The 24,979-nt window shown below is 55.9% G+C and overlaps 1 protein-coding gene across 1 annotated transcript; it reads right to left on the minus strand.

Annotated features, from left to right (window-relative positions):
* Window positions 1-85: 85 nt before the first annotated feature.
* On the minus strand, window positions 86-11,777 carry SCYL1 (SCY1 like pseudokinase 1). The gene is made up of 18 exons (XM_037517577.2): window positions 11,620-11,777; window positions 11,125-11,265; window positions 10,797-10,919; window positions 10,493-10,719; window positions 10,026-10,116; window positions 9,797-9,952; window positions 6,084-6,242; window positions 5,113-5,220; window positions 4,280-4,393; window positions 3,435-3,590; window positions 2,734-2,922; window positions 2,559-2,634; window positions 2,126-2,290; window positions 1,731-1,873; window positions 1,057-1,128; window positions 741-953; window positions 596-650; window positions 86-474 (listed from the first exon to the last, which is right to left on the minus strand). The coding sequence occupies exons 1-18, from the start codon at window positions 11,728-11,730 to the stop codon at window positions 350-352; spliced, it is 2,424 nt and encodes an 807-aa protein (XP_037373474.1). The 5' UTR covers window positions 11,731-11,777; the 3' UTR covers window positions 86-349.
* Window positions 11,778-24,979: the final 13,202 nt, after the last annotated feature.

Genomic DNA, 24,979 nt, shown 5'->3' on the forward strand with positions numbered 1-24,979 from the left:
GCTCTGCCCGGTTCCGAGGCAGACAGGTCTCTGGGGCGGCTGCTGGCCTTCCTCCCAAAGGGCCTTTTCTAGAAACTGATAAATCACATCGCGCCTCTTTACTCTTGGCTTCTGAAGCAAATTGACGTTCTGTCCGCGGGGGGCCCGGACGCCGCAGGGCAGCAGACCCAGCCTTCTGGGAGGGGCCAGACGGCGCCCAGCACAGGGGCTGTGAAATAGAATTTATTGTGGCTCTGATTCTGTACAGGTGAGATGCGCCTGGCCCGGTGGGCTGGGCTCACATGGTTTGTACAATAAATACATCTGTCCGGCCTGCTCTGCGCGGCCGCCAAGCGCCCACACTGGCGGTTCAGTCCAGTTTCCGGGTTCCCAGCTTCATGGGGCCCTTGGCGGCCTTCTTCTCTGCGCGTTTGGCCTCCATCTCCCGTCGACGCTCCTCCCGCTTCTTCCTGGCCTGCTCGGCCTTGGCCTGCCCTGGGAATGGGATAGTGAGGTGGGCTGAGAGCTGCAGGCCATCAGGGTCTCGGCTTCCCCGACAGCGCTTGCCCAGGGGTGGAGGCCTGAGACCACCAGCCCGCCCCACAGAAGCACTTACGACTCTCAGTCTCCAGGCCCTCCCAGTTGTCATCACCCCAGGAGTCCCGCCTTGGCTGAAAAGGAATTGTGGGATAGAACAGGCCAACTGTAGCTGGGGTGTCCCCCCCCCAGATCTAACCCTTCCACAGAACCCTGCCAAGTACCTGTGTAGCAGGCTCCCGGCGCACAGATAGGGTAGCAAAGGGGTCACCCTTCTCACTGGGCTCCAGGCCGCCCCAGTTATACTCGCTGGCCAGCCGTGTGCCCTCTGGGGGTGGCTCCTGGGGACTTGGCTCCTGCCAGCCCTGATCCCATGAGCCCTCGGCTTCCCAGCTGCTCCAGTCAGACTCAGGGGATTTGTGATCTGGGTTGCTGGTCTGCAAAAGGGTTGGGAGGGTGAGGGAGTGCCAGGCCATAGCAGAGAGAGGCCAGATGTGAGACACACACACACACACACAGACACCCTCCCCCTCGGCTCACCTGCCCAGCTCTGCTGGCTTGGCCCCCGGTACTCCAGTCCTCCTGCTGGGCCAGCACAGACTCAGCCTCTTGCTGCAGTGTGGGAAGAAGAGCCCCACCATGGAGACCCAAAGGAGGAGGAGGCCCCAGACCCTTCCTAGCCATGTGCCCCACCCTTTCTTTGGTCTCCCAATCCATTTGCTTCGGGGCCCTGTTGCCACCCCTAAGGTGCACGTGCTAAGCGCAGCCTGCCAGCACTCCGCTGGGAGACCAGGGAGGAGATGGAGAGTCTGCACACCCCACCCCACCCCACCCCTACAGAGGCCAGAAGCTGCTGCCAGCCAGATGGAACTGGGGCCCAGGGCTCTGCCCCCCACCCGCCCTTCAAGGCAATACCTCTCCATTTTCATCCCACCCAACCCCCGCCCCAGCAGGGCCACCAGGGCTGGCTGGCACTGGGGCAGGTGCAGAGGGACACGGAACAGAGGAGAGGAAGGACGGCCAGTGGTGGCCCAACCACCACCCACTGGCCTCTCATTCCCCACCTGCGAAGAGGGGACCCTGGAGTTGACTTGGGGCTCAGCTGGCTGCTCCATGTCACCTTCCGACAGGGAGGACAGCCCTGACTCCAGCCTGAGCTCCCTGAATGGCAGCCCACGTCTTTGTCCCAGGGAGGTCCCCTTGGCCCCACTCACCTCCAAGCTGCCCCAGTCTTCGTCATCCCATCTGTCGGCAGCACTGCTGTCCTCTGCCGTGTCCTTGTCCTCCTCTTGTGCCTCCCAGTGGCTTGAGGTTGCAGGTGTGGCAGGGACAGGGGTGGGAGCGGGGGCAGGAAGTCCTGGGGAGCAGAGGATCACTGAGCTCCCACACACCAGGCCCCAGGAAGATCTCAGAACTGGGAATATGATGCAGGGGGTGGGGGATGTAGGGTAGGTGGATATATAGCAAGAGGAAGCTCTTGAGGGAACTCGGTCTTACTCTGTCCCCTATAATCTGATCACCATGCTGGGGAAGCGGACAGTAGCAGCTCCTGGGTGCCAGAACCCCTAAGCCCTTCCAACCACTGAGGCAGCCAAGCTGGAACACTCACCCTCAGGCGTGGGTCTCTGAGGGACGCTGACCTCAGCAGGGGCAGCCGAGGGGTGTGCACGGATCAGCTTGGAGGTGAGCGAGGACATCCCTGTCACGGCCCAGCCGGCCCAGCTGGCCGCAGCTCCTCCCACTCCAGGGCTGGAGGCCGCATGGACATCCTTCTCTGGGCAGAGGCAGGAGAGGGAGCAGGTGTGGGGGCCTCGGCTTCCCACAGGGAGGGTAAAGGAGAGCAAGGACAGAAACGGGGACCTGTAACACCCCCCACATTCTCTAGGCCTGCCCTCGCCCATCTGTGAGGTGCAGGAATGGTGTCCATCCTGCTCTCTAGGGTTCTCCCACCTTTCAGCTGCTCCAATGAGGTGGAAGGGGCCGAACAGGTGACAGGCAAGGGTGTGGCAGAGGAAGAAGGAACGAAAGTGTGGGCCACTCACCCGCCTCAGCCAGCTGGGTGGGGTCTTCGGACACAGACTCCAGTTTGGAGAGGAAGCTTCGAATGGCCTTGAAGGCCTGTGGGGTAGCAGGGACAGAGCTGAGACTCCAGAGGTCCCACGAGCCCACTGGGTCTGCTAGGGCCCAGGGGTCACCCCAGCCCCCGAGGTGCCTCACCTGGTCTCGCACAGACTTCTCAGGGTCGACAGTCAGACCACAGAGCACGGGCAGGATCTTCTGGGCACAGTCGTTCATCGAGTAGAGGTTGTGGGTGGCAGCAAAGCCCAGGACACCCGCGACCCGGGATGGTGCAAATGGGTCCTTTGTGGCCCGGCTGAAGGCGGAGGTGAGGACCCTGTGCCTGGTCTGGGTGGGGCAGAGTGGAGGGCTTCTGAGTAGAGGGTCAGTCCTGGGGCCCAGAACCGCCCGGCCTGACTTCCCAGAGCAGAGGCCACCCACGGGGCCCCAAGTCTGAAAAATATGAGCTTGTCACTAATAACTTAAATGCGGAGGATGGACTTAAGTCTGGATCTCGGTTTCGCTGCCCAGGTGCTGGGCTCACGCTGCCCCAACCTGAGCTCTGGGCGTCCCTCCCACCTGCCCGCTGATCCGATTCAGTCACAGGCGTTAACTGGGCGCTGCAGGTGTCTACACTGACAGACTGGGGGAGGGGATGTCCACGGTCCTGGTGCCAAGCAGAGCCACCCCCTCTGGCTGTGTGACCTGGCACAACTCACTTCACCCCTCAGACATGGGAACTGGGGGCCCCTGGGGCTGGGGCTCTGGGAGGGTGATGCCCATGCACAGGGAGGCCTGGCCCAGGAGAAGCCTGTCACGCGGTGCAGTTGGGGATCCCGACACCCGCGCGGGGCACTCACGCTGGCACTGAGGTAGGAGCCTATTTTGCCCAGGCAGACGGTGGTGTTGCAACGGATGGGGCCCTGGTCGTCCCTGGCCTGCAGCCGCGCAAAGTGCTTCATCAGCTCCACGTTGAGGTTGGACTCGTTCAGCTTGGGGGCCAGGAGCAGCATGGACTGCAGGGTGGGAGAGTGGGGATTGTGGGGGGGGCAGGAAAGGGCCCCTGTGAAGAGCGGCCTCCTGGGAAGGCAAGGAGGCCACGGTGGCCTGGGCACTGAGAACAGCAAGCAAGAACCACACACACCTACCAAGATCTGGTCCTGGCCCCAACCCCAGAGACCGAGACATGGACCGGCCCCCACCATGGCAAAATCTGTCTGCACTCCTCTGCCTCCTCTCTCCTGGCCTGCATGCTACCCAGAATGTCACAACACCCCTCCCCCCACACACCCTGTCCCCCGACTGGCTAGGGTTGAAGACACCAGTGACTTCCACGTTGCTAAAGCCAGCAGTCAACTGCCCGCCCTACCAAACTGCTCTGCAGCTCTGACACCGCGTTCCCCCTCCCCCTTGAGACTTGCCTCTGGTCTTCTGGGTGCCTCCCCCACCCCCACGCTCTGTCTCTTTGCTGAGATCTCACTGTTCAGACCAGGAACTCCTCGGGCGCGTCCAGCAGCCAATGTCTGCTCAATGAGGACTACGGGCCACACCCCCACTGCTCACCCCTGCAACTAAGCTGCAGCCACAGCCTGGACCCCCACTGCTGTCTCATCACAGGCTGAAGCCAAGGCCTCTGAGGCCAGGAGTGGGCAACCTCCAAGCCTGGGAAAGGTGGGGTAACCCCTGTGGGTCTGGCCACGCCTACCTTAACCGTCTGCTCCCGGATGGCCGGGTTGGTGTCCAGGAAGCCATGCACGACGTGGGGAAAGATCTGGGTGTTGACTGTTGGCTCATCAAGGTATTGAATGAACTGCTCCATCTGTGGTCCAGGTGGGGGGCATGAGGATGCAGACAGCCTCCCATCCCCACCAGAACCATGGGGCTGCTCGAGGTTGGTTTTCTCCACCTGGTAGGCTCAGCTGACCAGGTGAGTCTCCCAGCCTCAGGCCCGCGTAGGAGGCGAGAAGCAGGAGTGTGCTAGGACGAGCCAGGATGGGAGCTGGAGGTTGTGGCCTCTGGTCTGATTCAACAGTCCGGCTGTGCCACGCCCCCTCTTAGGGCTTCCCCCACCTCTTCTATCAGAGGTAGCACCCCACGCAGATGGCGGCTTGAGCAGGGCCAGTGCATCGGCAGCTGGAGATGCTGCTGGGAGCTTCCAGGTAGTGCTGCCTGGCTCACGAGGGCCCCACACTCAATCCTATCCGTCCCATCTGATGCTACCCGCTGCCTGGGCGCACATTTCCCCCACTCTAGACAGCTAGAGCAGCAGCCGGGAGGTGGAAGGGCCCGGGGCCTTCAGCCTGGGCACCCCAAAGCTGCCAAGGAGCCCTGCGACCATCTGACTTGCTGAGAAGCAAGTAGTCACCTGCCTGGGCCCTCACCTGGGGGTGTGTCGAGGGAAGGCATTTCTGGGGTGCCCATGCAACCCAGCAGGGGCTCAAGCCAGCTGTCGGGGACAAGAGACGAGGCAGGGGTCTCCCCGGCGGCCAGGGCAGGTCTGGGCAGGGTAGAGGGACAGGGTCTGGCGGCAGCCCCCACCTGCTGAAGGAGGCGGATGCGCATAGCCCGGTCGGGGGATGAGAACATCTTGACCACCACGGGCACGACCTTCTGCTGATACTCCTCGGCGCTGAGGAACTTGCCCACCTGCAGAGGAGCCAGGAGGTGGCTCAGCTTCCCTCGCAGCGGGGGACAGCCTCATGGGGTGCATTTTACCTACTCGGGCCACTGGTTGGCTTCCAGGGTGGGGAGGAGATGCTGGGGGACCAGGTGGGGGAGGCAGGTGTTTCCTCAGCAGCCCCTTGGCCCATACTCCACCTCGGCTAGCCCTGCCTTTAACCTTTCTGGGTCAAGACCTCTTTAGAAGCTTCTGCCCCTTGGGGTCATATGCACACAGGATTCTGCCTACAGTTTCTGGGGGTTCCCAGCTATAAAAGGTTTGCTTGACGCCCTCCCGTCACCTCACGCCCAGTCCCTTCAGGAGAAAGGGTTCTCCCAGGGTGGACAGAGCTGAGAATGGCAGGTGCCCATCTCAGGGTGGGCTGGGGTCTGAGGAAGGGGGAAGGATCGAGATCCTAGAAGCCAGGAGAGCTGAATGTCACATGGTCAGAAGAGAGGATGGGAAGCGGGGTGCTGAGCAGATCCTCCCAGGGGCCCCGAGAAGCACTGTGCACAGGGCAGACCAGAGGGGCTGTCTTAGGAAAACGGAGGAAAAGCTGCAGGCGCAGAAGCAAGCAGTCCTTGGAGAAGACTGAAGGCATGGGATTCCCCCTCCCCGAGGACAAGTAGTCCCCCAGCCTCCCTACAGCAGGTCAGTGGCCCTGGCTGCTGGAACCCCTCCAGGTCAGCAGGAAGCTCCTCCGTGTGTAGCTGGGGTCTGCTCTAAGCAGGCTGCCCTCAAGGCCTTCTCTTTCGCTGTCCACATCCACCTGGTCAGTCTGTGGGCCCCGCGGTACCTGAGGCTCCCGCCCTTCCAGATGGCCCCTCGCTGTAGCTCCCGACCCAGTCACCTTGAAGAGGGGTGTGAGGACAACAGCTCCCGCGTTGCCAAACTCAAAGGCGGTCAGCAGCTGGGGCAGCACCTTGTGCCGGCAGAAATCCTCTGGGAAGGAGTCCAGGCTCTTGCTCAGCTCTTGGAAGAACTTCTGCTTCTCAGCTGGCTCTTTGATCTGGGGGAGCGAGGAGAGGGCAGGGAAGAGGAAACCAGTCTGTTAAAGCCCCCCAGCCACAGGCCAAGCCTGGGGGTCACCCCAGCCTGAAGGAGAACCTAAGCCCGTGGGCTCTGGCTTCAAGCCCCATCTCCCTCTTATAGGCCGTGTGAGCTTGGGCAAGGCCCTCGGTCTGCAGCACGCGATCATAACTACACCTAGAGTCCACCAGGGAAGGCACGACACCCGGGCTGGGGCCTCAACCAGTCAGTGACTGTCATTCCTGCCACTGCCACCAGACCTGCCGCGAGGAAATCAGCCACTGCAGGAGGAGCCCCTTTATCAGCATTGCCTCGACTCGACACAAGGTAGTGGCCATTCAGCATCACCCTGTCACACAGGAGCTCTGAGGCTCTGGCAGGCGAAGGGGCCTACTCCCGGCCCTGGCTGAGTGGGGTGTCCCTACAACCCCACCTGGGTGGAGAGCTCGGTCACTGGGGGAGGGCAGGGATTAGGTGCAGTTGCCCCCCAGACTTGGTCTCCCACTAAGCCCGAGCCGGCTCCTTTCGTCTTCCCGGCCTCCTGCTGAGGCTGGCCCACAATTCGAATTTCCTGAGCAGGACTGCATGCCAGGAAGGATGACGTGCTCAACCTGACACAGGTTAAATAATCCTCCCTGCAGGGGCCTCCCTGGTGGCACAAGGGGTTAAGTCTCAGCACTATGAAGCTAATGGCAGCCACTGTAGCAAGAGTTCAATCCCTAGCCCTGGAGCTGACCCACATGGCACAGCAGACGTCTCCTAACTCACCTGCTGCTCCCCTCAGCAGTGTATTTCAGTCAATCTGCCTGTTCTGCTCCCCACTCTGTCTCTGGGGAATCCTCTCACCCTGCCCCCATATACCTCTGGCTTACATCCCAGTTCTTTTTTTTTTTAAGATTTATGCATATAAGAACTGGGGTACAGGCCAGAGATGCAGGGCGTGAGAGGATTCACCAGAGACAGAGTGGGGAACAGAACAGGCAGACTGACTGAAATACACTGCTGAGGGGAGCAGCAGGCAAGTCAGGAGAGGTCTGCCTCGCCATGTGGGTTGCTCCCTGGCTGGCCAGGGACCAAACTCGTGCTGGAGAAGGTGCAGATTACCTCATAGTGCGGTGCTTAACCCCTTGCACCACTAGGGAGGCCACACCCCAGCTCTTGTATGCATAAATTACAAAAAAATCTCAGCTTCCCTGGTGGCACAAGGGGTTAAGCACAGTACTATGAAGCTATCCGCAGCTATGCAGCATGAGTTCGATCCCCAGCCAGGGAGCTACCCACATGGCATAGCAGACCTCTCCTGTCTCGCCTGCTACTCCCTTCAGTGGTCTACTTTGGTTGATCTGCCTGTTCTGTTCCCCACTCTGTCTCTGGTGGATCCTCTCACCCCCTGCACTTCTGGCCTGTACCCTAGTTCTTGCATGCATGCATAAATAAATCTTTAAAAAAAAAAATCTCGGGCCTCCCTGGTGGTGCAGCGGTTGAGCACTGGGTTGCGAAGCTGCCCGCAGCCTCTGCAGCGCCAGTTCGATCCCCAGCTGGGCCACCGGAGGAGGGTCCCACATGGCGCGCAGACCTCTCCTGCCGCCCGCTGCTCCCCTCAGCAGTGTACCTCGGTCCTTCTGCCTGCTCTGCTCCCCGCTCTGGCTCTGGTGAATTCTCTCACCCTCCTGCGCTGCTGACTGTACCCAGTGCTTGTATAAATAAACAAAAATAAATATTAAAAATAAAATAAAATAATAAAAAATAAAAAATAAATCTCCCTGCAGCTTTACGAGGGAGGTATCAACAGAGAGGGCAGGGAGCTTGCCAAAGTCACAGAGCTAAGCAATGGGCAGGGCAGGGTCTGGCCCAGCCATCCAGCAGCTCTGCCGTGCTGCACCCCGTGAAGAGGTGCTGTCTTCCCCCTTTTACAAATGAGGAGGCTGAGACTCAAAGTCCCCAGTCAAGAGCAGCCAGGCAGGGGTTATAACCTGCTCCTGCTCTTCCAAAGTATCTGTGTTCTCTGCCGTAGCCTCATGCTGCAGCTGCCTGGCCCAGGAGGAGCAGCCTCTGCGGGGGGTGAGGACCTGGTTGGCCCTAGAGCGGCTCAGTCCAGTGTGGGAGGCAGGCAGGCTTGATGCTCTGACAGCAGGTTTTCGGGGGACAAGGTCCAGAGAAAGGCTAAGCCACATCCAAGGTCACTCTTAGATAGCTGCAGCTGGGCTCTCTCCTGCCTAGTGTCGGGAAGGGGCCCCTGGGCACTAACCCCCCCACATCCTCCTGGGAACTGGCCAGAAACAGCCCATTTTCCACAGGGGGCAGGGGGCGTTTTAAGATGAGCCCAGCAGAGCCGGCCAAGCGAGGAGAACTCGAAGCGACAGTCCCTGCTGCCCCACACTGCCCAGGAGGCAACAGGGCTCCGCATTTCCAGCAACTTCTCTTCAAGATGCCACATGGGTGGCATGGACCTGTGCCATCAAGGTCTGTGGAAGTGTCTGTCACCCTCCCAGACAAGGAGGTCCTCAGTCACGACTCTACGTGCCCCACCAGGGCCAGGTCAGAGCAGGTGTCCGGCGCAGAGCCGCCCTCCTCAGTCCTACAATGACCCCGGGGCCCGCTGAGACTACTGTTAGCCCACTTACAGCTACAGGAGCTGAAGTTCAGATAGCTTAAGCAGTGGCTCCCTCCTCACCATCTTTCCATATGCTTCTGCTGGAGCACCCTCCTGTCACCAGGCCCATGGCCTCTACCTGCATGCGCTTCAGTCTCAGCTCAAACGTCACCCTTGGGAGAGTCCTTCCCTGATCACCCCAAATCCATGCCCTTCCTTCTCAACCCTAGCCCCATCCCTGCGAGTACTCACTTCCTCACTACATGTTTTCTACCCCTCTCTTCCCAAGGGACCCCAAAGGTGGGGGCCTGGTCCATTTACTCCCTGCTGGTTGCTTGAGCAGGGGTCTAGGTGTGACTCTCCCACCTCCCCACCCTCTGTCCATAATGCCACCTGGCCCTGGGCCCCACAACACCAAGGTTAGGGCCGGAACGGACATGCGGAGTTAGTGGATGCCAGGAGCTGCCCTCAGCACCCACAGTGCAGACCCCTGGGGCCCACTCCTGGAAAGCAGCCACGAGAACCAGGACTAAGCTCCAGCCCAGGGAAACCCAGTGTCTGAACCCAGATGAGCCCTGATTGCCGTCACGGGTTCAATTAAGAGGGAGCTCACAGGGGGCCTCCCTGGTTGTGCAAGGGGTTAAGTCTCAGCACTAAGAAGCTATCGCCAGCCACTGCAGCAAGAGTTTGATCCCCAGCCAAGGAGGTGACCCACATGGCGCAGCAGATCTCTCCTGTCTCCCTGCTGCTCCCCTCAGCCGTGTATTTCAGTGGATCCGCCTATTCTGCTCCCCACTGTGTCTCTGGTGAATCCTCTCACCCTCCCACACCTCTGGCCTACATCCCAGCTCCTGTATGCATAAAGTAAATCTTAAAAAAAAAAAAAGGGGGGGAGCCCACAAAGCGGGCGGGCCAGGGCTGAGGGGTGGGTGGGCACTCACTTGAATCTCCTCCAGGAAGAGGTTGGTCTCCACAAAGCGGTTGCTCATGAAGCCACCGGGCGCGCGGCAGTTCTGCAGGAAGCGGGCTGGATTGGGACGCACCTTTGGGTTGGCACCGACCAGCTCGCAGTAATGGGGCACTAGTGACCTGGGGATCTGAGAGAGCAGGGTAAGCATCAGGGTAGGGCTGGCTGGCAGGCAAGGCAGGCAGAGGAAGAGGGACACTCACCTTTCCGGGGTTGCGCAGGGCGGCAGCCCGCGGCAGTGGCCCGTTGAAGACTTCCCAGATGAGGCAGCCCAGGCGCCACATGTCGGCGGACCTGAGACAGTGTCCCAGAGCTGTTCAGGGCCTGCCACCCTCGAGCACAGGCCACCAGGCTTTCCTCACTGCCTGGCGGATCCTCCCCTCGGCCCCGAGAAGCAGGTTGCCATGCCCAGTTTGACAGAAAGGAACTGAGGCTCAGAGATGCCAGGTCATCCACCCCAAGGCCATCCACCCCAGGTCACACAAGTTCCAAGTGCAGAACCACCTAACCCCAAGCTGGGTTCATCCTGCCCCACTGCCTTGAGGATGCTGCGCCCTACCCCCGCCCCCCAAGCCAGGCAGCAGAGAACTGCCAGGTGGTTCAGGGGTCCCGCGGCTGCAGGGGCCTCCAGAAGAGGGCAGGTTGGGGCAGGCCGCCCCCAGTCACCCACCACTTCTCTTTGACGGCTCTGCCACTGTTAGCAGCCAACTCTGGGGGGTCGTACTGCTCAAGCTCGGGGACACCCTTGCTGGGGAGGCTGCTGCCATTGCCCTGAGCCGAGTACATGTAGTCCAGCCCGCCAAGCTTCCACTCTCCAGCTCGGTCCACGAACACAGCGGCCATGCAGACATTGTTGTGGATGAGGCTGCAGTCATTGACCAGGAAGCTGAGGGCTTTCTGGGGGCAGAAGAAGCCATCACACCCCAGTACCTGCAGACCCCCCACCCCGATCTCATCACCACTGCCCCCCTTACCACAATCTGGTGTAGCCCCCAGGAGAGTTCCAGCTCTTTCAGGCCACCAGCCTCTGCTCGAGCCTTGAGGTACACTCCCAGTGGGGTGACGGCCTCAGTCACCACATGCAGGCATTTGTCTGTCTGGAGAAAGGGACGGGGGATATCGGGGCAATTGGGGGAGAGGAAGGGAAGATGAGAGACACAAGGGGGAAAGAGAGGTGGAGGTGGGGAGTTCAAGTCCCAGGGTGCTGAGGCAAAACAGGTGGACCCTGAGGGGCAGGGAGACAGGAAGGGGTGACTGGAAAAAAGTGAGGGGCAGCCCCGGGGCAGCCTGGGTAGCAGGTACCTCCAGCCCATCGATGTAGGCCAGAATGTTGGGGTGCCGGAGAGTTTTGAGGCGCTTGAAGGCAGCTTTGGCCACCTGGGTCTGCTCTTCGGAGCCGGGCTTCACGTCGTGCACGAAGATGGACACCGGGCTGCCTGTGGCCTGGGCGAGAGCAGGGGGTGGGCCGGGAACGGGGCGGCCACTCCGGCGGGCCTGGGTCTCCCGGGCCCCGAGCGCCCCCAGGGCGGTGAAGGGCTGGAGGGAGGGGCCGGCGGCCGGGTCTCGGCCCGGTCAGCCCTCAGGGACCGTCCCCGGCCCACGTGACCCCGGCTCCGGCCGCCAGTCCGTCCCTCGGTCCTTCCGCCCGCCACGTCGGCACTGCCCGGCCCCCTCCCCCGGCCCGGCGCCCCGGAGGCTCCGCGGCCACGTCAGACCGGGCGCGACGCGGCGGGACCGGCGGCGCTGACTAGGCGAGGCCGAGGTCGGCCGCGGCCTGCGGAACGGGGCGGCGCTCACCTTCTTGCGGCCGCGGTGCAGGGCCCAGGGCCCCGGCGGGCCGCCCTCGGGGGGCTCCGGGCTAAGCTCGAACGGGAAGTCCCGGACCGGGTCCCGGGCGAAGAACCACATCCTGCCCGCCGCCGCCGCGGGCTCGGGCGCCTCCGCTCCGGGTCCTCCGGCCGCCCGAGCCGGGGCGGGGCGGGGCGGGGGCGGGGCTCCGTCTGGGGGCGGGGCTCCGTCTGGGGGCGGGGCCGGAGCACGGCGGCCCCGCCCAGCACCCGCCCTCCGGGACCCTGAAGTTACCGGCTGCGCGGCTCGGCAGGTCACCCCACTCTCCAAGCATCTACGTTCTCATATCTAAAATGTGGGTGGAAGGGGCCTCCCTGGTGGCGCAAGGGGTTAAGCACCGCGCTATGAAGCAGTCCGCAGCCTCTGCAGCACAAGTTTGATTCCCGGCCACCCAGGGAGCTACCCCCATGGCGCAGCAGACCTCTCCTGTCTCCCCGCTGCTCCCCTCAGCAGTGTACTTCGGTCGATCTGCCTGTCTTTGTTCCCCACTCTGTCTCTGGTGGGTCCTCTCACCGCACAACCCCGCCCCCCGCATCTCTGGCCTGTACCCCAGCTCTTGTATGCATATATGAATAAAAAATCTTTTTAGGGCCTCCCCGGTGGCGCAGCGGTTGAGCGCTGGGTTGCGAAGCTGCGCGCGGCCTCTGCGGCGCCGGTTCGATCCCCGGCTGCTCCCCGGCCACCAGAGGAGGGTCCCACATGGCGCGCAGACCTCTCCTGCCGCCCGCTGCTCCCCTCAGCAGTGTACTTCAGTCCTTCTGCCTGCTCTGCTCCCTGCTCTGGCTCTGGTGAATTCTCTCGCCCTCCCGCCCTTCTGACTGTACCCAGTGCATGTATAAACAAAACAAACAAACAAACCAGCAAAACAAATAAATAAAGCATGCCTCTATAAAAAAAAAAAAAAAAAAATCTTTTTAAAATAAGAAAAAAAAGAACAAGAGGGTGGTGCAGAAACAGCCCCTGCTGTCCTGGGCCCAGCAGGCCTGGTTTTCAGGTCCACAGGGGCAGCCGATTCCCACCTAAGGTTAGGCCTGAGCAGTACTTGGGCCCTGGTGAGGAAGAAGGTGCAGGCTGGGCAGGCCTCTGGGCAAAGCGGGGTGAGATCTGTGTGACCTGGGCAAGTTACTCTCTCTACCTCAGCTTTCTCATCTCTCAAATGGGTAGAACAACTGTATCTACTGCCACTTCTGAGGTGTGGCAGGCTGAATGACATCTTCTCAAATATGTCTATCTTCTAATCTCTGGAACCTGTGGACAGGTGACCTTGCATGACACGAGGGACCTTGTTGATGTGATTAAGTTAAGCACCTGGGCTGGGGAGAGTACCCTGGACATCCGGGTGGGCCTGATATAGTCACAGTGTTCCTGATAAGACAGAGTAGGGAGATCACAGTGAGGAGATGTATCCACAGGAGCAGGAGGGTGGAGTGATGTGAGGAAGGATTCACCAGCCAAGGAATGCAACTCTAGAAGCTGAACAAACAAGGAAACAGATCCCCTAGGGTCGTAGGGAGGTACATGGCCCTGCCAGCCCCTCCATTTTCGCCCTCTGACATCCCCAACAGTGAGGTAATACATGTGTGTGTGTGTTTTTAAGATTTTATTTATTTATACATACAAGAGCTGGGGTACAGGCCAGAGTTGTGGGAGGTGAGAGGATTCACCAGAGACCGAGTGGGGAACAGAACAGGCAGATTGACTGAAATACGCTGCTGAGGGGAGAAGTGGGCGAGTCAGGAGAGGTCTGCTGCGCCATGTGGGTTGCTCCCTGGCCAGGGATCGAACTCATGCTGCAGTGGCTGTGGATAGTTTCATAGGTTGCGTCTTAACCCCTTGCGCCACCAGGGAGGACCCATGTGTGTTTTTTATTTTATTTTATTTTTTTTTAAGATTTATTCATTTATTTACGCAAGCACTGGGTACAGTTAGAAGCGCCGGGAGGGTGAGAGGATTCACCAGAGCCAGAGTGGGGAACAGAACAGGAAGATTGACGAAATACACTGCTGAGGGGAGCAGCGGGCACGACAGGAAAGGTCTGTCGTGCCATGTGGGACCCTTGCCTGGTGGCCAGGGATCGAATCAGCACTGCAGAGGCTGCGGGCAGCTTCGCAGCCCAGCGCTCAACCCCTGCACCACCAGAGGAGGCCCCCATGCATGTTTTTTTTAAGCCACTGAGTTGGCAGTTACTTTTTACAGCAGCTTCAGGAAACTAAAGCAAGAGGCAAGTGGTGAGGATTCCTGCACTGATACATACAATTCCTTCAGCATTTAGCACAGAGCGAGTGTCTAGAGTGACGTCTTTTACATCATTCACAGGACTTTTTATAATGGAAAACTGGAATAATCCAACGTCCACAAGAGGGGGTTGATTCAAAACTCCGTCCACACTATATTCCACAGCAACATGTATAAGCAAGTGGCTGCTGTCTGGGTGTTGATGTGGAGAAAGGCTGGTCACGTGGCAGCTGTTTTCTGAGTCCACCCTGCATCGGGCACTGAGCTAAGAGACACTTTCATCATCTCTTCTGATCCTTATAACAAAAGGGAGGATCAGTCCCAGTCCAGGCAGGCAAGAGAAACCACAGAGTAATTTGAACTGGGAAAGCCTACTCCAAAGAGTTGTGACCTGTAACAGGACTGCGGTGACAAGGGACCAGCTAGTAAGAAAGAAAGACAAATCTAAGAATATAGGAATAGCAGATGTAAGGTGCGACTCCCACCCACGGGGCTGAACGATGCCCCCATCCCACCCAGGTCTGAGACACACAGGGGTTAGAGAGGGAATAGCTCTGGCTTAGAGAGATTGGAAGTGTTGCACAGGCTCCATGGAACTTGCTGGAAAACTGCCCTCTAGGGTGCTAGGGGAAGCTGTACTTGGGGAACTGTCTCCCAAAAGGCACTCTTCTACTCGCAGGTGGGGGTGGGTGCTGCTGGAGAAGCCGCCCACCCCTCTACCCTGCAAACTCTGCCACCCAAAATAGCACAGCAAACCAGGATGCAAAACCTGCCGGTCAAGAAATGGCTGTCACCACCCTCTGCTGGCAAAATCTAGCATTGTGCCAGCTGGTGGAGGAAGACACTGTAAAAGGCATAGATTCATTTTCAGAGAGCAGGCAACCCTGGTGAGTTCGGGCTGCGAGGTAATGCATTAATAACTAGCACAGAACCATTTTAACAACCGAGGAAGCTGAGAGGAAGCAGCACAACCACCTCTAGGACTTGTTGGGCCTTACAAAGCACTTAGAAGGCAGCTTGCAAAATTATCCATTCACATCACCCTGGTAACAATTTCACTAACCACGAACGTGCACAGGCTCGCCAGTGTGGGGGAATCCAACGCCAGGGGTCCCCTCCAGGGTATGGGAATTACAGGAAGATCTCGTTTTGTTGTTAGGTTGGAAATCTGAGGTTGCTATTTGTAGGTCAGAAATAGTGAAATATTGACAATTTCATACAGTTCAACATATTTTTAAAAAAGATTTATTTATTTATGCATACAAGAACTGGGGTACAGGGCCTCCCTGGTGGCGCAGCGGTTGAGCGCTGGGTTGCGAAGCTGCCCGCAGTCTCTGCAGCACTGGTTCGATCCCCGGCTGCTCCCCGGCCACGGGAGGAGGGTCCCACATGGCGCGCAGACCTCTCCTGCCGCCCGCTGCTCCCCTCAGCAGTGTACTTCGGTCCTTCTGCCTGCTCTGCTCCCCGCTCTGGCTCTGGTGAATTCTCTCACCCTCCCGCGCTTCTGACTGTACCCAGTGCTTGTATAAATAAATAATAAATAAATGAATCTTTAAAAAAAAAAGAACTGGGGTACAGGCCGGAGGTGGGGGGGTGAGAGGATTCACCAGAGACAGAGTGGGGAGCAGAACATGCAGATTGACTGAAATACACTGCTGAGGGGAGTAGTGGGGAGACAGGAGAGGTCTGCTGCACCATGTGGGTCAGCTCCCTGGCAGGAGATCAAACTTAGGCCATTGGGGCAGTAACGCTGAGACTTAACCCATATGCCACCAGGAGGCCCAGTGAGTGTGGTTTTATGACTTTATTTGATTAGTGGTTAGTTCTCATCCACATTGTTTGCAAACTTTGTAAAGTGGGGACAGGTGCATCGGTAACCAATGCTTACAGCTTGTTTAGGGGATAATCACCTTCCACTATGTTTTCTGGGGACAGCTGCTCTGGATGTGATGTCTGGGCCTCTGCCGTTTGACCCAGACAATTTTGTTAAGCCTGGTGTCAGTGCGCACAGCTGGACCGCCCATTTCCTCATCCAGACCTCCAGATTCCTGTTAGTGCTGGAGGGCCGCCTCCTGACACCCCCTCCTGGCGCTGAGAGTGTGGATGGTGTGGACTGAGGCCACAGCCTACCTGCGCAGAAGGGCCCCTCCTCTCACCAGCCTGCTTTACGGGAGCCCTTCTTTTAGGCCCAACGGGGAGAGGAGCAGTGTGAGGTATTGTGGGAGCAGGGAGACCCAATTTAATTTTTAAAAGTGGGGCCTCCCTGGTGGCACAAGGGGTTAAGATGCAGCCTGTGAAGCTGTCTACAGCCTCTGCAGCACAAGTCTGATCCGCAGCCAGGGAGATACCCACATGGTACAGCAGACCTCTCCTGACTTGCCCGCTGCTCCCCTCAGCAGTGTATTTCGGCCAGTCTGCCTATTCTGTTCCCCACTCTGTCTCTGGTGGATCCTCTCACCCCCCATGCCTCTGGCCTGTACCACAGCTCTTGTATGCATAAATAAATAAATCTTAAAAAGAAAAAAAGTATCTGGTTGTGCCTTGTCCTAAATCTAAATCTTGAGAATTAAAGAAAACATCTAAATATCGGCAGAAATGTGTGTGAATAACTAAGGTAAAAGTTATGTTGCCTTGATCCTTCTTGGTGTGCAAGGGGTTAAGTCTCAGCATATGAAGCTATTGGCAGCTACTACAGCACGAGTCCAATCCCTGGCCCCTGGCCAGGGAGCTACCCACATGGTGCCGCAGACCTCTCCTGTCTCCCTGCTGCTCCCCTCAGCAGTGTATTTCAATGGATCCGCCTGTTTTGCTTCCCAGTTCTTGTATGCATAAATAAAGTAAATCTTTGGGGCCTCCCTGGTATTGCAAGGGGTTAATACCCAACCTTTGGAACAATCTGCAGCCTCTGCAGCATGAGTTCGATTCCCGGCCGGCCAGGGAGCTACCCACATGGCGGGACACACCTCTCCTGTCTCGCCCGCTGCTCCCCTTAGCAGTGTGCTTCGGTCCATCTGCCTGTTCTGTTCTCCTGTTCTGCTGATTCCTCTCACCCCCTGCATCTCTGGCCTGTACCCCAATTCTTGTATAAAAATAAATAAATCTTTTAAAAATAATAATAACAAAGTAAATCTTTAAAACAATTAAAAATAAATAAATAAATCTTTAAAAAAAAATACAAACCACGCCTCCAGGTGCAAAGAGTCAAGCCCACAGCCTGCAGGATCTCCAGGAAGCGCGTCCTATTGCCGGTTCACCCGGCCCAACGAGCTTCCCATTCCCCACAGCAACATTTGTGTGTGACAAATGTTTGCTGGGAGAAAACCTCCCCTGACAGCTGACTCCTGTGGGGAGACCGAGAAGGAGCCCTTGGCTTGAGCTGGGGAAATGGAGCCAAGAGGTAGGCACGGGCAGATCACCGAAAGTCCCTCCTGTCAGGCTGTGGAGGTTGATTATCTGGAAGAAAACAGAAAACCAGGCTTGGGGGAACCTGCGGAGGGGCACTTCCTTTCGTTATATTTATCCCTAGATATTTTATTCTGTTGATGCCATTGCCAGTGGAATCGGGGGCGGGGTTGGTGCCCAGCGAGGGAGGCCTGGGCAGCCGGGAAACTGCTTGGGGTGGGGAGCGAGGGAGAGCGAGGGACAGGAGCTGGGGTGCGAGGGCCGGGCTGCAGGGCGGGGCGGAGGCTGCGGGACCGCCAAGCGCAGGAAAGCGAGGTGTGTTTGTACCGGGGGATGCCACTCTGAGCCGGGCTCCCCAGACCCTGGGGGAGCGCAGCTTGCCAAGAGCTTCCTGTCTGGGCGGGTTGCCTCCTGGAGCCCCTACCCCAGCGGGTCAGACCAACAGGAAGCAGCGGAGGGGCGATGTGCGGGGCAGGGGAAGAGGCAACCTCTGCGAGGCGACCATCACGTCCAAAGGGCGTCTTCAGGAGCCCAGGAGAACAGGGGCCACTCCTGAAAAGCCGTTCCCAGCCGCACTGCACCGTCCGGGAACGTGGAGAGCAAACCACATTTCCACAAACCACATTTCCACAAGGGCCTCAGGCTCTGCCCCCAGACCCTGCGCTGAAGAACTTCCCTGAAGGCCTGTGAGCCGGGCAGGGAGAAACAGGGCGGACAGCCGCCGCCCGCCAGCGTGCAGACAGGCAGGGAAACGCAGCGGCCCAGGCCTCGGGCAACCACACGTCGAGGCAGGTGTGTGCCGGAGGACGGCGCGCTCAGCCGCGGTCTCGGGGGTCCTGGCTGTGAGGGTGACACAAAGATTAGAAATCACGTGCATTTGGGGTCCTCCCTGGTGGCGCAAGGGGTTAAGCACCGCACTAGGAAGCAATCCACAGCCTCTGAGCACAAGTTCGATCTCCGGCCCACCAGGGAACAACCCACATGGTGCAGCAGACCTCTCCTGACTCGCCCGCTGCGCCCCTCAGCAGTGTGTTTCAAGTCAATATGCCTGTTCTGTTCCCCACTCTGTCAAATAAGTTCCTGCTATGAGTGAGACCATCCAGTATTTTTCTTTTTCTTTCTGGCTTATTTCGCTGAGCATGATCCCTTCCAGCGCCATCCATGTTGCTGCAAATTGTTGTGTTTATCTTTTTTGAATGCTGAGTAATATTCCATGGTGTATATGGACCACATCTTCTTGGTCCAGTCATCTATTTTGGGCATTTGGGTTGTTCCCATAGCTTAGCTATTATAAATAGTTTTGCCATAAACAGGGGTGCAGGTGCCCTTTGAATGAATGTTTCTGTGTCCTTTGGGTAAATACCTAGGAGTGGAATTGCTGGATCATATAGAAGCTAGTTTGCGAATTTTTTAAACTCTACCTACCACGCTAAGCAGCCATGCCATTCCTATATAGTCACCCAATAAAAATGAGTTTATTTCCCCACAGACTTGTATACGCAATTACCCCAAACTGGAAATAAGTCAAATTTACATCGACAAGTGAACGGGGGATTCATACAATAAAAACAAGCATTGAACAAGGGTATTTGGTGTTATGGAAGGACATTGCATGCTATACTGCAGCCATGCAATCCATGCACTAGATGGCAGCAAAAGCCCATTCGTTTGCAGTTGTGCCGTCCAGCTGCTCTTCCAGGTGCTCTGGCCTGGATCTCCATTTAAGGAACTGAGAGGCCGGGAGACAAGAGGTGACAACCTGTTCACCAATTTGTCCGAGCTGGGAGCCTGGGTCTAACTCATCTCCTAGGTTTTCTGGGCTTTGGAACCGTTAACCCAGGTAGACACTCCCAGATCCTACACCCCCCTCCCCGCCAGGTCCCTCATTTCAGTTTCACCCCTTATTGAAGTCATAAATCTGCTGTCCAGGTCCATACCAACTAGCCCCTGACACTGAGCCCAGTAGCTTAGCACAGAGGAGGCCTGGAGGCTGGGAGACGGTGGTGCTGTCGTTTGAACTCGGGTTTGCTTCAGCCACCTCCCCTGCTGCGGGCAGAATGGTGAAATCCGTAAAAACCCTTTGGACAACCGGAGGGCTAAATAAAGGGCGGGACTGGGGTTTTTGCTTTTCAAAGGTTTATTTATTATGCATACAAGAGCCGGGTGTAGACCAGAGGTGCTGGCAGGGTAAGGGGATTCTCCAGAGATGGAGTGGCCCTTTGACTTGCAAAGAAATGTAGGGGTGGGGAGCTGTGTGGCCTTTCTTCACTCCTCCAGCGCACCTCATGCCTGCACTCCCGCCTCTCCTGTGTCTGCCTTTCTGGTCCTGGCTGACTCTGATCCTGCCCCACGCCGGGAATCTCGCAGCCACTAACCCCCAGCCCCTGCTCCCTTCGTCTCCCAAAGGTCTGCACTTGCAGGGAAGCTTCATGCTCTGGAAAAACAGGGAGTCCTTTCTCTACGACACGGAGACTTGACACCACGTAATACACACGTGACCCCAGAGGACCGTGGTGTCCATCTAGTCCAGCTCCTCCCATCACCAGAGCCAAGGCCACCTTGTGCTAAGAGCCCCTATTACATCACTTCTGGGGAGAAAAGCTCTTGCCCAGGGCCTGCTCAGGGCGGGCAGGCTGGGTTGGTCCACTGCTCACCTGACCAGGGTTCCATTCCTAGGCTTCTGCCTTGGTCACAGGAGATGTCAGCACCTTTTCCCTATTTGCAAAACAGCCTTCTTGCTAAGTGGGTTCAGTAATGTAGGGAAAGCTGCTCACTGAGGACCCTCCGCTGGGCGTGGCCAGCAAAAGCTCCCCATTGGGAAACCCTTGTGGGCCGTGTCCACGGGGTCTGGGGCCCCACCCTCCTACTCCCAGGCCTGGCTGGCTTCACCGTGAGCCTCGCCCACCCACCTAGGATTACAGTCGGAGGTCGGAGTCCAGAGGGCTCTTTGTAAACTTAGCAGCAGAGACTGTTAAGGGGGCATTCCAGTTTCATTCACAATTGAGGACAACAGGGGCCTGCTGAACAGGGTGACCCTGTGACCAGTCTGGGGAGCAGAGATCTTGTATCTTATGAGGGTCATTCATAGAAGCGATGGAAACACCCTCCCCACCCCACTTGTGTCCTTTCACCCCCATAGGCCCAGCTTACAGCCCTAACAGTTGGCAGGGAGGGTGGAAGCTTAATGATCTGGGCTTCTTCTGTAGGGTGGTTACGGGGTCTTTTAGGTCATTCACATGAAGAGAAATCAGGGTTCCTTGCACTTACTGACGCATGTTAAATAGGAAGAAGGGGAGCACCCCCACCCTGCCCCAAATGGTCATCTACTCCCCAACTAGACTTATGGAAATTTTTTTCGACTTATTTTTGCATACAAGAGCTGGGGTGCAGGCCAGAGATGTAGGGGGTGAGAGGATTCACCAGAGAGTGGGGAACAGAACAGGCAGATCCACTGAAATCCACTGCTGAGGGGAGCAGCAGGGAGACAGGAGGTCTGCTGCGCCATGTGGGTCCCCTCCCCAGCCAGGAATCATGCTGCAGTGGCTGCTGAGAGCTTCATAGTGTTGTCTTAACCCCGCCTTGTGGAAATTTAACACACAGAATAATGACACCAGCAGAGTTCGTCAACCTTTATTAGGATGAAATGTGAATAGGTAGCACCCTCCACACACTGAAGACTTGGGGGAAACCTGAAAACGAAGAACAAGGCAGGTACATTAGGTTCCTGCAGAAATGAACAGCATGGAGCATGGCGGCCGGAGATACAGCCCGGGGGTCTCAGTGACAAACTTTTGCTCAGTTCCCGGTATGAATCTCGGTAGACCGCGTACCGCCACGAGGCGGAATGGATTTGAGGGGGGTCCATGACTAGTGACCCTTTCCTCACCCCTTGGTATGCAACTATACAACTCATCTCTTGCTATGTAGCCACGTCCCTTCTGACCACGCGGTTGCCAATGCAAACCCACCTGGAACCTTGTAGAAACTCAGTGTATTTAAGCCCCTGACTTCCTACAGACTCGGCTCAGCCTTTGGATGTGAATCCGCTGAGTCAGCCCCGGTGCAATAACCCTGCTTCTTGTGAGCCCTGGTGTCGTTTCCCTTCCTCCAGGTAACAAAACAGACCCAGGGTTCTGGCAGTTTAAGCTACCCACTTCTCCAAGCTATTTTGACCAGCATCTTCATTGTGAGCCCCACAGCCCTCCATCTTACTCTGAGTGAAACAGAGCCCCCAAAGCAGAGGCTGTGGTCAAGCAAAGACGCCGCAGGGATTTGAACCCCGTCCTGGAAACCAGGAGTGCCAACCACCAGCATCTTTTGCTTTTTTTTTTTTAAGCTAAGGAAAGGCCAAAAAGCAAAACCTGAGAAAACAAAAGATTTTGTTTTCTCAGGAAAAGAAAAACCTTACAAGCCCTACTGAAGAACACTGGAGAAGCTGCTTCAGCTAGGCTGCTAGCTGGCCAAGTCTGCTATGGGCACCTGAAAAAGTCTTAGCAGAGAATTTTTGCAATCCCACCCGACAGACCCTCCTCGGCTCTACAATGCCTAACGGCCACTTGCCCACCCGACAGTGTAGCTGTAACGTCATTTCTCCACTTACTGGTGTCAGTCTGTCTCAACCACCGGGTAGCAGTGCTGTTTTACTGAAAACAGCCCAGTGCTTTTTTAGTTGTGGCTTTAAGAACGTTAACCCCCTGCAGGCCAATGGACGCCCTCAGCACCGCTGTTACCTTGAAACAAGATTATGGATCAAGCCCGCAGGGATCCAAGCTACAGGCAGCATCGAGGTGAGGGGTGCAGGGCCTGTGCTAGGCCAAAGGCGGGGGGTGGCGATGTGGCAGAGAAGTTGCTTGTGGGGAGGCCTTGCTTTTAACAGGCTTCTGGAAAATCTAGGGAAAAGGGGTTGCCCGCTCTCCCCCGCTGCAAGCATCACCCGAGGGTGATTACGCGCTGCCCTAATGGCCGCCTGGTAACTACTCAGACCAGCCCGGGCGCGCACAAAGTACTCAAGCCCGCCTCGATGCTCCCAGAAATAAACAGCCTCGGTTCGTATCAGCCGCGGAGGCGACTCCTCACTTCCACTAGCAGGGGGGCTACGAGGCAGTTTTGATTGTCCTTAGCACAAGAGTGCTCTGGCGTCTCTCTCGCCACGGGAAGGCTCCAGGGTTGTCCTACTTTAAGTCTTTGGTGCCTTTGGTGAGGGGTACCTGGAAAATCTTAAAAAAAGGCTTAGCGCCCACCTCACCCCTCCACCCCCAGGCCAACAAACAACTTGCTCACATGCTGTTGACGCCAGCGTGAAGCTGCAAGTCTTATTTAACGCTCCTTGACCCACAATGGATCTGGCTTGCTATGGAAATACAGAAAAAGTTTGTTCACCTGTTGTCCTCATTTTGTCCAATGGTGAATTCACAACTGGAAGCTCCTTCTACCATCTGCAGAATACCATCTGAAAGAACTAGCGGTTCCCAGTCCCCACATTTAAAATGGAATATCTGGTTTGTTTACTTAGAGTAAATGAAACTATTTGTCCTTACTGGGGCTGGCTTCTCTGGCCCTTCGCATACGTCTGCTGTTTTGAATGTTCCTGCATGTAAGAATTAAGACCAAGGGAGGGGGGAGAGAGAGACCCACACAGACAATGCACTAAGATCACTGAACTGGTAAACATTTCCACTTGCCAGTTAAATTTCCTGAAGACTGCTGCTTGTTTGGAACTTATTTCTTGTCACTGATTTTAAGGTTGCATCTGGAAAAGACTAAAGGCTTCAGTGCCCTCCCCACCCCCCTACCGGAAGTGAACAAAAAACTTTTTACCTAAAGCAGCACAGCAAAAGGTACTTTGACTTCAATCACAAACATGAATGCTTAAAGATGCAGAAATTTTCTCAACACTCAGCCTTTATCACTCAGATGGATTTTCCTTCAACAATCACTACTCCAAGCATTGGGGCAACACAACTCTTAATCATACTCCACTCCAGTCGTTTCAAAATGCATTCTAACAGCAGCGGGGCAGAACAGTACTGTATTTATTACTTGCCAACAGAACACAGACCTGAGGTCAAGACAACTGCTTTCTCTGTGTAGTCTGTAAAAAAAAGCTAAAACAAGTAAGCCCCACCCCCTCCGCCCTCTCCCTCCAAAATCAGGGGGGGGAATCGAGTATGCTGAAAGACTCACTGCAAGATCTCACACACTCACTAACAGAAGGCAGAGCCAAGCGCTTATATGCAAGTCAAAATCCTGAACAGCTTGATGAAGGATGAAATGAAGCCTCTGAAAAGGAAAATTCTTTAAAAACCCACATGTCCTCCTCCCACCAAGCGCCTATATAAAAGGCCAACAGTGTATAAGCATTTACGTTAACATGCAAACTTTGGAATTGTGCAAAAATATTACTGTCGACTCGGATACCTGACTTTCTGGAAGCAAAGTGTAGGTGTAGTTACCTGTTATTCTGATCATAATCTCCCACCTGTCTAAGGTATTTAATTCCTTATTTAGAGGGTCTCTATTGCCTTGTGCCTGGAATTATTAAATGCTCATCATTTTACGAAGGATGAAATTTTTATTTCCTGCCTTAAAGTTAAATTCCTTCTTCCGCTCATTTCCTGATCTTGTCCATTAAAGTGTTCGCAGACAAAGTTTCTGAAAGATTAGAGAAGAATCCCCCCAAGATTGCCCAACACTAACTACAGACAAACAATATTTTATTTAAATAAGGAGACAGCTTTCTAAAAGTATACATTCACTAGTAAAATGTTTTATTATTTTGAATGATTAAATGTTTTTCTACAAAATATACATCACAATACATTTAAATTTTAGCAAGATGAACATCTGGTTCTGGTTAACAGTACATTATGCTGCCGGTTTTTAGAGATTCAATACTGAACAATCTGTTACCTTATCATTAAGGGGCTCATCCCTTAAGAGGCTGTAAGGAATTACTTGCCTCTGCGCGAGGTGGTGCTGTTCCACCACAAAGCCCCACAGGCACAAGGCCCAATTTCACAAAGGATGCGAAAATGACTCAACTCTGGAATCCCCTAAGGGGAGGGACCAGGAAAATGGCCACCGACCATGAGACATGGCCATGCGATTCTACATTACCAGCTCTTATAAATAAGGACTTATCCCTAACATGCAATACTGCAGATGCAAGTTAAACTTATCTGTTAACAGCTGCCTGCTGTTTTCTGCTCCCAGGTGAAATGAAGCAACTCTTCTGATAAGAGAAACCTGTCTGAGGCAAACGAGAGATTGGCAAACAGCACAGCCTCCTCTCCTCTCCATCCACAAGATCCCACTCATCTCATTTCAGCTTCTTTTATTCCAGGATTAATGTAGTATTATCGCTTTCATTTCATTTCGCTTTTTAAATTTTGCTTTTGTAAAAGCAGTATTGAGATGGACATTTTGATCTTCATTGTATTGGCTCATCAATTCGTTACTTTATTTCTCATCGATTCATTATTTTTGTGGGCACAGCTGGGTAAGCCGTAACTTTAAAATGGTAGATTCCGTTAGCTTTAAATTGGTAGCTTGCTTTTTTTTTTTCTCATTATGTAGACAATGTGTTCATCAGGAGGTAAGAATTTCAAGGGTTATGCTTTTTCCCCAATGGAGGTAGGAAATAGAATCTTTTCTGCCTTTTACTTATCATTCA

Source organism: Talpa occidentalis, unplaced genomic scaffold (assembly GCF_014898055.3).
Source record: "Talpa occidentalis isolate TD23 unplaced genomic scaffold, MPIMG_talOcc4v2.1 talOcc4.17, whole genome shotgun sequence".
NCBI classification, from domain to species: domain Eukaryota; kingdom Metazoa; phylum Chordata; class Mammalia; order Eulipotyphla; family Talpidae; genus Talpa; species Talpa occidentalis.